General features: G+C 38.8%; 1 protein-coding gene across 10 annotated transcripts in view; it reads left to right on the forward strand.

The window, feature by feature from the left end:
• Positions 1-12,057, forward strand: part of RTN4 (reticulon 4) — a 75,629-nt gene that overhangs the window by 60,998 nt on the left and 2,574 nt on the right. For all 10 annotated transcript variants that reach the window (XM_086326879.1, XM_086326881.1, XM_086326876.1 and 7 more), the window contains one exon: positions 1,411-1,549. In XM_086326879.1, the coding sequence (XP_086183005.1) occupies positions 1,411-1,549 (139 nt within the window). The remainder of the gene's footprint in view (positions 1-1,410; positions 1,550-12,057) is intronic.

Genomic DNA, 12,057 nt, shown 5'->3' on the forward strand with positions numbered 1-12,057 from the left:
GCATTATTTGAGTTACATAGTAGGGTGGTGGAGAGGCTTTCATGTATGGGTGGGATTTGAGGTGGTGCTGACTGACTTGGGTGTGCCCTCGCTAGAGGTGGGAGGAGGGCGCTGTGGATGGGGAGAGAGCATGAGGAACAAAGCCTCCCATTAAGGTGAAGAACGTTTCATGAATAGCTCAATTTTGAACTACAGCAGAGCAATGAGAAAGAAGATTGGAAACATTCAGGGTTGGACATAGAATGTTTGAGTTTGAATGGATTCAGAAGTCTGTTTCTCTAATTTTGCAGAGTTGAAACCATGACCCAGAGAAGTTACATGCCTTTGCAAGGTTAAATACCTAGGTGGTATCAGGTCTTCTGATTCCTGAGTTCAGCCTGAATAGCACTATCTAGTGTAGCTCAAAAAAAAAAAAAAAAAGAAAAGGAATCCAAATAAATCCACTTAAATTATAGTGATGGTATAGTGAATAAAAACAAGGAGATATATTTGGGCATATTGCAGGAGTAGAACTAGGAGACAAGGAATTACTAGAGAGGACTGTAATTTCCAGTGTAACTAGCATCCTCAGACATGGGGAGTTTTTGAGAGGGATTGGATAAGGAGCTGCTTCCAACAGATAAGAGAGAATAGCACTTCTGATTGCTCCAAGATGTTTGAAACAATAATGAAACAATTCCTGCTGACTTGACTAGTTTTCCCCATTACAGTTGTCTTCTTAAATTTGACAATTCCAGCTATTTCATTATAGATTGGAGCACCTGATTGAACAGTCCGGGGGTTGATTTATTGGTGTTTTCATTCCAGTATTCTTGCCTGGAAAATCCCATGGACGGAGGAACCTGGTAGGCTACACAGTCTGTGGGGTCCCAAAGAGTCAGACCCAACTGATCAACTTCACTTTCACTTTCTTTCCCCTAAAGATTAGGCAAAGTGAGTGTAATTATTTGGAAATGAATAGGATCTTTGTTAGGAAAACTTGATAACATTTTGTCCACCTGAAAAAGCCATATCCACAATAATAACTACATTAATTGAGTGCTTCTTTGTCCTTGATTGTGTTAATAAGCACTTTACTCATTGAAATCTCAAGATAATCTGTGTTGTATAAATGAGGAAACTGATTTAAAGGGATGACTAAATAACTTCTAAAGTTACACAGCCAGGTAAGTGGCAGAGCTTAACATTCAAGCTCAGATAGGTCTGACTCAAAGCATATACCTGCCTTATCAATCAAACACCCCATGCTTGGGGAGTTTTTACATTGTGCTTATTAATTTGGAAGGAGTACACTTCTATAGTAAAATATTTTATTAATGTGCTCCTTTATGGATATCTATTTGCCAATTGATTGACATTCACAAAAAATTATTCCAGTCAGTGACAGTTAAGGTGTGTCTTCTTTTCTAGGGCATATTTGGAATCTGAAGTTGCTATATCTGAGGAGTTGGTTCAGAAGTACAGCAATTCTGCTCTTGGTCATGTTAACTGCACAATAAAAGAACTCAGACGCCTCTTCTTAGTTGATGATTTAGTTGATTCTCTGAAGGTAAGTTTATTTGCTTTCCATTTTTTGACATACCCAGAATTTAACATTGAAGTTAAGAGAGTAAAACTCTGTTTTCTATATTAAAGTAAATGATAAAGATGTAATGAAATCATTACTGTAAACTTCTGTTCTGAAATTCAGAATCAAATAAAATATTTAAGATGGAGGAAAGGCAATTGCTTTTTAAGGGAAAATGTTATAAATTCTTAAGTTTTGGAAATCATAAAGATTAAAAATGAGAATTTTGGCTGTAAGAATAAAGATTATCTAGTAGATTTAATGCCAAATATTATTTCATCTGGTTTGACTTTCAGAATCCGGCACTTAATTTCTTAGCTTGTGTGTAATTCATATATACATATAAGCTATTTCATATTCCTACACTTTTTTTGAATGTTTTCTTGAAAAGTGTTAATATTCTGAAACACTTCAACTAATCATCAGTTGGTAATCTTTGGAATTTAGTTTTTGGATCTTGCTACATAGCAGCTATTAGTCTCACCTTGTAAGTAAGCTTGCCAGAGTTCAGACTGACTCTAAATGAGCACTAAATTGGTCACATAATTTGAACCCCAAGAACTGGGACTACAGTACTTTTCCCTTGTGTAGAACCTACTGTCTGTGTTTTGTATAATGGCACCCCACTCCAGTACTCTTGCCTGGAGAATCCCGTGGACAGAGAAGCCTGGTAGGCTGCAGTCCATGCCATTGGTCTCAAAGGGTCAGAAACGACTGAGCGACTTCACTTTCACTTTTCACTTTCATGCATTGGAGAAGTAAATGGCAACCCACTCCAGTGTTCTTGCCTGGAGAATCCCAGGGACGGGGGAGCCTGGTGGGCTGCCGTCTATGGGGTCGCACAGAGTCGGACACGACTGAAGCGACTTAGCAGCAGCAGTAGCAGCCTGTGATTTAAGACAGACTTGTTTCCTATCTAAGCCTGGGTAGAAATGTACTATGGTAGTAATTACCACAATTTCTCTTTTCCAAGAGATATGTACAAGTTTGCAATTTGTGCAAACTAAGGATGTCATAGCAATAGGACGATTGGGCCTTTAGATTTGGCAAAACAATTTCTGTAGTGGTCAGAATAGGTTTAAATGCTCAAAATGCTTTTAACATGTATCTTAGCCTTAATAGGCCAGTAATGGACATTATTTTCAGCTGTATGCTTCTCTATTAAGACTTGGAACCTCAGTTATGAATAACATTAATGGTAAAAAATTGAGTTTCTTTTTATTATTTATTATCTCTTTTGTGTAGAGTGCTTGCATTTAGTGACCTGTTCTGTAGTAGTGCTTTAAAATAATCTGATGTCAGTTTGTAAATAAAGAGATCATGGTTATATCATTGGGATCTTTGATTAGTATCAAGAGGAAACAAATAATATTTGGGAGCAAATCAAATTCAACCTTGTACTCATGGGTCCTGGAAGAAACCAGTTTCTATTCATTGAAGTGTATTTGCAGTGAATAGGTTGACTGCTGGGGGTAAAACATGTTTGAAAAATTCTTGAGGGGAATGCACTAGTGTAGTTTAAAATGAAGCATTTTGTGGGTAGGAGTTGATTGAGAGGAAACACTAAATAGTGACACAGAGGTTCAAACAGCATAGGGCCATCTCTGAATTTGGCAGTCAAAAATTGTTGGAGGGGAGCGGAGGGCTTCGAACAAAGGCATCATGAATCTGTGGATTGAGGAGTCATTTTTTTTTATACTTATTAATAAAAACTGCAACAGATATAAACTAAAAGTCCTCATGTTTGCACTGTGTAACAGTGAAGGCAGTTATGCATGTCTAACATTTTTCTTGAGAGAAGAGGCATTCTTGAAGAAATCTGTTCAAAACAAATTGATCTGGGAATGACTCATTCATTGTTTTCTAGAGCTTCAAGTTTCCCCTTGTCTTTAATCAGTTGAAATCTTATTCTTTCAGAGCTGATTGTCCTCCGTACACAGCTCTATGTGTAGACAGTTATGTAGGTGTGGAAGTATTTGCAAAGGGTAGGGAAGTGAGAAAATATTACAGGAGGACTGATTAAATACTTTAGAAAACCTTTAAAATCTGATTTGCACTGATATTTGAAAGTAGATGAAAAGGAAATTTTATTAATACTTTCATGAGATAATTTCTTTTTGCTGTTAAATCTCATTTTAAAAATTTCCTTTGAAAATTACCTTGGGTTTTTTGGTTTTTTCTTAATGAGGAAACTAACATAAAGAATCTGAACTTGGTAAATTCTTGCCTTCAGTGATTTTGCTAATTTGAAGGTAATAGTAATTTGAAGAGGCATATAATGAGATAGGTTACTTTTTGGAACACTTACATTTTATGAAATTTTCTTTTATTTAAAAAATATTGTTTCTTAATATTGGGGGGAAAAAAGCAGTTGAATTAGAAGCCTAGTTTACTACTGCTTCTCCTTAAGGATTAGGAAAGAGAAAACTCCTTTGAATGGTTTTCCAAAGTAGTGTTTTTTGGCAAGTCCAGAGCTCAAGGAAAGCTGCTTGGTGATTTCTGCTAAGGCAGATTCATTCAGGGCTCAAAATAACATTTGTATTAATACTCTGAATGATCCTTGCATTTAGGTCTCAAAATCTGTTGAAGCAAGGAATAAGGCAGGGTGTCTGTCTTACTCTTGCAATACAAAGCAGTCTGATAATATACATGGAGGGTCTTCCTTGATAAACTTTGTGGTTCTGCTGTACATGGAGTACTTCAGTTAAACCTTTTCTTACATCATTGTGTATGGGTAGTGTAGATTCCACTTGTTCTCACTGAATAAGGGAACTATAGAAACACAGGATACTTGCTTAATGTGTCTTACTGAGAAAAGCTGAGGAAAACAAAGCACTGTTGTCTCCCTTTAAAATGACTTAATAGTATTCCTTTTCTAGAGGACGTTCCTTGAGTGTTTGCCACTCTCACCCCCATAGTTTTTATTCATATAGAGAGCATTTTTAAAAAGATTATTTTCCTTCTGACTCGTTTACCCTTTGCCTTTTAGCACAGCAGTTGGTGGGAGAATCATATTCTTCCTCCCTAAAGTGAGCAAAAATGTTTTTTCAGATCTCTTTTTTTTTTCTTTCTCTTCTTCAATTTAAAGGAAAAATCAATTTGCTCTGTTACATTGATTGTATTTCCTTTTATTCAGGTTTTAAATTTGGGAAGTTTGCTAATAAATAGCCCCAGTCTCTGCAGTTTCCAAATGAATTTTTCTTGTTAAATAACAGAGTTTTTAAAAAATTTACAAGAACCAGCTTTTGATTTGGATTACTTTTATTTTATATTGTTCATAGATAGGAAAATGGACACCACATTAATTTTAAGAAAATACAGAAGGAAGTAGTCTTATTTATAATTTTGTTTTTCATTTAGAAAATAGACATTGTATCAAGCTCTGTGGCTTATTTAAAATAATAGCTTTTTAAAATTTGAAAGAAGTTTCTCTATAAGTCACTATCTTTGTAAGTGTTTCATGCCCTCAAATTTATATAATCTACATTTCTAGACTCTGGGTCATAATTACCACTACTTCTATTTGAAACCTTCTTCCTCAGAAATTACAAAATTTAGAGTCAGTATTCTTAGCATGTGAAATTTTTCTTCTCCTTTCTTACTATCATATTTTTGGAAGTGTGTGAGGGGGCCTGGCTATTCTATAGGTTATTCTGAAGAAATAACCAAACCCCAGGGTTCATCAGGCCTGTTGGAAAAGACTTGACATAAGACGGTGGTTATCAGTGTGCCTCGTCTAGATCTCCCTTTTGGTGGTTGACCTGGACAAATAAAAATAAGACACATGCTGCAGATTTCTCCTTTTAAATCCTTGTGTACAGTTGACCCTTGACCAGTGTGGGGATCGGGAGCACTGACCCCCGCCTCACACACACACAGAGTTGACAGTCTGTGCGCAGTTCATGACTGGCTCTCCACAGCCCCAGTTCCTCCTTATCCAAGGCCCCTCTGTGTCTGTGGTTCCCCCGGTACCCCTGGCTCCATATTCACAGGTTCAAACAACTGAGGATCCTGTAGTATTTACTGCTGAAAAAACTGTGCTGACAGGTGGACCTGTGTAGTTCAAACTCCTGTGCTCAGAGGTCAGCTGTAATTATTGCATTTGTTTTCTTCCCTTGCAGTTAACTGCAGGCATCTAAATCTTAGAAAAGATTTCAGGTGTCCCTAGATTGAGCAATAGTCCATTTGCCAGAAGACTAATTCTAGTCAAATATTATGGGCAAAATCATTGACAAAATATTTCTAATTCCATTCAGCAGCATTTATTTCAAACATTAGTATAAAATTTTACCACAGGCAAATGTTTTGATCAATCCTCAGGATTTGTTGTAAAGTGGGTTTGTTCATTGAATGCCAGACGTAAGGGGAAGAGAAATAATGGAAAAGGAGGTAAAGGAGGAGGGTTCTAGTAAAAGTAAGCTGTGAAAGCTGTGTATGTGTCCTTTTCTTGGAGAGCCTAGTGTGTATTACCTTATTAGTTTCTGAGAAGTCCAAAAGAGGCTGGATAACTTTATTTAACCTAGTGATATTTGTCAACCTTGTTTAAATAACACCCATGACTACCAGAACAGTAGTATAAGGTGGTTGAACAAATTTAAACCACCTGGTTACGGTTTAATTCTGTTCTGTGACTGACCTTCTGTGTAAGGGGTCTTTTAGATGGGGGCTCTTATTTTAAAACAATGGTTCTCAGTCTTGGCTGCACATTGCAATCACCGGAAGCTACACAATTTAATGATACTTGGGAGGGGGAAGAGGTGCGAGTCCCATTCCCTGAAATTGTGATTTAATTTTTCTAAGGACACTGCTTGGAGAGTCATTGGTTTTCAAAGTTGTGGTTTAAGCTGTATGTAACCCTGGGCTATAGTTTTCTTCTCACCTTCTTCATTAGAAAAGCACGTGAAGGTCTCCACTGGGCTCAGCTTTACTAGGGGGTTCTGCCTTTTGAAACCTCAAATTCCAAGAAAAAGTCTAGTGCTTTCAATTCAGTTCAGTCGCTCAGTTGTGTTCAACTCTTTGTGACTCCATGGACTGAGCACATCAGGCTTCCCTGTCCATCACCAGCTCCCAGAGCTTGCTCAAACTCATGTCCATTGATTCAGTGATGCCATCCAACCATCTCATCCCATCATCCCCTTCTCCTCCTGCCTTCAATCTTTCCCAGCATCAGGGTCTTTTCAAATGAGTCAGGTCTTCGCATCATCCGGTGGCTGAAGTATTGGAGCTTCAGCATCAGTCCTTCCAATGAATATTCAGGACTGATTTCCTCTAGGGTTGATTGGCTTGATTTCCTTGCTGTCTAAGGGACTCTCAAGAGTCTTCTCCAACACCACAGTTCAAAAGCATCAATTCTTTGGCACTCAGTTTTCTTTATAGTTCAACTCTTGCATCCATACGACTACTGGAAAAGCCATAGCTTTGACTAGATGGACCTTTGTCCGCAAAGTAACGTCTCTGCTTTTTAATATGCTGTCTAGGAGAAGGCAGTGGCACCCCACTCCAGTACTCTTGCCTGGAAAAATCCCATGGATGAGAGGAGCCTGGTAGGCTGCAGTCCATGGGGTCACTAAGAGTCGGACACGACTGAGCGACTTCACTTTCACTTTTCACTTTTATGCATTGGAGAAGGAAATGGCAACCCACTCCAGTGTTCTTGCCTAGAGAATCCCAGGGATGGCGGAGCCTGGTGGGCTGCCGTCTATGGGGTCGCACAGAGTCTGACTGAAGCGACTTAGCAGCAGCAGCAGCAGCAGGTTGATCATAACTTTTCTTCCAAGGAGTAAGCATCTTTTAATTTCATGGCTGCAGTCACCATCTGCAGTGATGTTGGAGCCCAAGAAAATAAAGTCTCTCACTGTTTCCATTGTTTCCCATGTTTTTTGCCACGAAGTGTTGGGGCCAGATGCCATGATCTTAGTTATTTGAATGTTGAGTTTTAAGCCAGCTTTTTTACTCTCCTCTTTCACTTTCATCAAGAGGCTTTTTAGTTTTTCTTCACTTTCTGCCATAAGGGTGGTGTCATCTGCATATCTGAGGTTATTGATACTTCTCCTGGCAATCTTGATTCCAACTTGTGCTTCTTCCAGCCCAGCATTTCACATGATGTACTCTGCATATAAGTTAAACAAACAGAGTGACAGTGTACAGCCTTGATGTACTCCTTTCCCAATTTGGAATCAGTCTGTTGTTCCATGTCCATTTCTAATTGTTGCTTCTTGACCTGCATACAGATTTCTCAGGAGGCAGGTCAGGTGGTCTGGTATTCCCATCTTTTCAAGAATTTTCCAGTTTGTTGTGATCCACACAGACCAAGGCTTTAGCGTAGTCGATGAAGCAGATGTTTTTCTGGAATTCTCTTGCTTTTTCTGTGAGCCAGCGGATGTTGGCAATTTGATCTCTGGTTCCTCTGCCCTTTCTAAATCCAGCTTGAACATCTGGAAGTTCTCAGTTCACTTACTGTTGAGGCCTTGCTTGGAGAATTTTGGGCATTACTTTGCTAGCTTGTGAGATGAGTGCAACTGTGTGGTAGTTTGAGCATTCTTTGGTGTTGTCTTTCTTTGGGATTGGAATGAAAACAGACCTTTTCCAGTCCTGTGGCCACTGCTGAGTTTTCCAAATTTGCTCGCATATTGAGTGTAGCACTTTCACAGCATCATCTTTTAGGATTTGAAATAGCTCAGCTGGAATTCCATCACCTCCATTAGCTTTGTTGGTAATGATGCTTCCTAAGACCCACTTGACTTCATATTCCAGGATGTCTGGCTCTAGGTGAGTGATCACACCATCATGGTTATCTGGGTCATTAAGGTCTTTTTTGTATAGTTCTGTGAATTCTTGCCACCTCTTCTTAATACCTTCTGCTTCTGTTAGGTCCATACCATTTCTGTTCTTACCAGATACTAAGACCAGGTGTTTCATAGGCAGAGGTTCTTATTTTTCTGTCACATGACTTTGTGCGATAAACACTGGATTCTTTATGAAAGTAGATCTATGACTTTTGGGGAAAATATATTTTTAAATTGTAATATAATGTCTAGCTATATTTGTCTGAACATCAGGTAACCATAATGTTCCAGAATTCTGTCTGAAATCTGAAAGTGAGGAAAAAGGCCTGAATTCCAGAAATAGCTGACCCAAAAGAACATTAAATATAGCCCTCAGGCTCTTAGGCATTTATTAACATACACATTTTGACAGTTTCTTTTCTGGTTCCTTTGTTTCGCAGAAAATTTAGACAGGAAATGAGCTTGTGAAAATGTGATTAGTAATGAATGAGGCTGAAGATAGCAAAAGTCAAATGATTTTCAGTGTTTAAAACTGCAGAAAAAGTTTGAAAATGTGAATTGCCAAAGTAATTTCTGAAATTGTCATGCATCCTCCCCCCATTTTCCTTAAAAATGCCTCCCCACCCCATAGAGACATCAAAATCTACAGAGCTTTTCAGTGAGGTGTACATGTGATACACACTTGAATTGAATTCCTATACCCCCAGGCAAAAGACAAGACGTGGCCTTTGCCCTCTTCCAGTGTTACTAGACCTTCACCGTGCTTGGCCCCCGCTTTCCTTCTGTCTCATTACTGCCTAAAGAGACGTGAGCCTTTGACTTCCTCCGTTAGTATGCATTGGCTGCAGAGTTGCCAAGTGTTTGCCATGGAATAGCGTAGAATTTGTAGGTTTAAAGCATTCATTGGACTTTTCCCTGCTTCTTTATAACAGCATGCACATTCATAACCATTAATAAATGGAGGAGGGCATGGCAACCCACTCCAGTATTCTTGCCTGGAGAATCCCATGGACAGAGGAGCCTGGCGGGCTACAGTCCGTAGGGTTGCACAGAGTCAGACATTACTAAAGCAACTTAGCCACATGTCCTCTGTAAGTGGCTTTACTGTATAGCAGAGCGGAGATTCTGGAGCCAGATGAACCTGCAGTTACTGTCACCTCTGGTTTGGCAACTTGCTCTCATCTTTCTGTATCTTTTTTCTTTCTTTTATGGGGATAATAACAGTATTTAACTTCTGGGGTTATGATTAAGTTAACTGAGTTGCTGTTATTACATAATAAGCTTCAGTAATTGTGCAGTTGCTTGATGTTAGCTCTTAAGTCCTTTCTCTTCTGATGGAGTCCTCTCTGGAAACCCTTAGCCAGTATTTTTGTTTTGGGCCTTGAAATGTTATATTTTCTCCAGACTTAGCTGCAACATGGGCAAATTCTGTGATAGCACATAAAAATGTGAATTTCTGGGTTTCTCTCCTAAAATGAGGAAACATGGCGGCATTGGCCTGGAACGCAGGTGCTTCTTGAGAAGCACATATCTGCCTTGGTCCTCACCGAGACTCCCTCATGCATTTGTGTCACCAGCCTGCCCCCACAGAGGTCTGAAGCCTCCCTCCATTTCTCTCTGCACCTGGATCATCTGCCTTTTAGAAAGTGTCCTGCAAGAGGCAGATCTAGTGACATCTGAACCCCCTGCATCACCTTGGTGTGAAGACTTGGGCTTCTCTTTTTTCATGGATTTAGAGTGCAGCCTTGTCAGTGACTTTATGACCAAATTAGGACTTATTTTTAGCTTGTGTGTTAGTTTCTGAATTTTGTCATGGTGAGGGTATCTTTATTGCTAAAGCAGTTTCTTCTAAAATGTAGGGCGACCCTTCTCTTTTTGACTTGGTGGATGGTGATGGATGAAAATAACTCTGTTGCTCTATGGTAAACTTGCTCAAGTGCAGAAATTATATTTAGCTTTTGCAATAGGAGTCTTGTAAAACTATGTGAGAGGTAAAGGGCTTGCTAACTGGAGTCAACGCTTCAAACCCTTCTACCAGAGGTTCCATAGAAGTTGGAAAGACCAGGACAGCATTTAATTTTGATTTGCAATTGGAAGCTGTTAAGAATGCTTGATATTTGCTCACTTGAACATTAAATTCAATTATAGGGGTAACCAAAGTGTTGCTCTTTGTAGAACTGACAGTTGGTGCAGGAATCCAAGATTCTTCCTAACCTGCAGTAAATAAATTTCCTAGAGTCTGAACACTTTAATTACTGCTCAATACCCAGCTCATGGCAACCCACCTGGTGGGCTACAGTCCATATGGTCGCAAAGAGTCGCACACAACTGAAGCGACTTAGCACGCACCCCGCTCATAGTAGGTATTCAATCAGATTTTGCTGAATGAATGCTACATGGACAAAGATATGCTTTAGATAAGGGTTAGGAAGCTACTGTTCGGTCTGACTTGTAACCTGTTTTTGTACAGCCTGGGAGCTGATTATACTTTTTACAGTTTTAAAGGATAATATTCAAAGAATATGTGACAGAGATCCTTTGTGGCCCATAAAACCAAAAATGTTTTTCTGTCTTTATTTACAGAAAGTTTGCTGATCCCTTCTTTAGATGGAGGTGCTCACTCCTCTCTCCTTTTCATTTATACTTTGCTCTTAGAAACCTAAATAATTGTTGTCGGTGGTGGCATCGTGGTGGGATGTTTGTGACCTACTAAACAGGGCAGAGAGTGCCAGACATATGAAGGCTTTTAATAGAAAACAGAGAAACTGCTTCTGCTGAATGTTTAATAAAATCCAGACTGACTTGGTATTTATAAGTCTTCAAGAACTGCTTGAACATGTCATTGAGTTTTTACTATATGGTGTCACCAAGAACTGGAAGAAAACTTTGAAATTCTCTTATTCAACCATTCATGAGTAAACTAAAATACGGTGAGGAAATAAGGGACTTCTCAAAATGAAAGCACTTTATAGAAACAAGGCTTTCCCCAAACTGCTGTATGTAATTTTTTTTTTAATCCAAGATTTTGAGATGATTACTAAAAATAGGAGCATTTAGTCTGCACTGCAGTCCCTGGAGGGCACAGTGAACTATGACAGTATAACCTCAGTTCTGGCAAGTTCCTAAACCTCTGTTTTTTCCTTAGTGTCTTCATCTGCTGTGGTAATGATAGCAGTGCCTACCTCATAAAATTGTTAGGCGGAATACATGAGTTTGTATTTGTAAAGCACTTAAAACTGGGGGTGGTACTAATACATCAATAGTAAGAACTGGGTTAGTGTTTGCTAAATAAAGAAGGCGGTGGCTAAAAGAATAATATGGTCAATTTTTTTATTAGGTTTAAAAGTTTGAGGAGTCCTCATTGGCTGTTAAAGCATTTATTACTGGGGAGAAAGTCTTTCTGATCCTTAATAAAATGCTAGAGCTGATATTTTGGGTACTTGAGACATAGTCTCCTTGCACCATTATTGCTTATTCAGATATATGTCTGAGTCATTCAGCTCATTTAAATCTTGAATCACTTGTTGGTACTTTAAAGTCATTTTCAATAGTTAATTCTCACGATAGCTTTCCAGTCTTTCCATTTTAGAAGTTGAATACTGTAGTAGAGCTGGGGGGGGCAAGGTGGTGACCTTTGTTACGCTTTCTGATTTTAGGGGAAACAGAATCAACTATTTGGTAATGTACTTCAGAGGAAAATGAATC

Source organism: Bos grunniens, chromosome 11, assembly GCF_055505025.1.
Source record: "Bos grunniens cultivar Pamir isolate PY7600 chromosome 11, Bosgru_T2T1.0, whole genome shotgun sequence".
Taxonomy (NCBI): domain Eukaryota; kingdom Metazoa; phylum Chordata; class Mammalia; order Artiodactyla; family Bovidae; genus Bos; species Bos grunniens.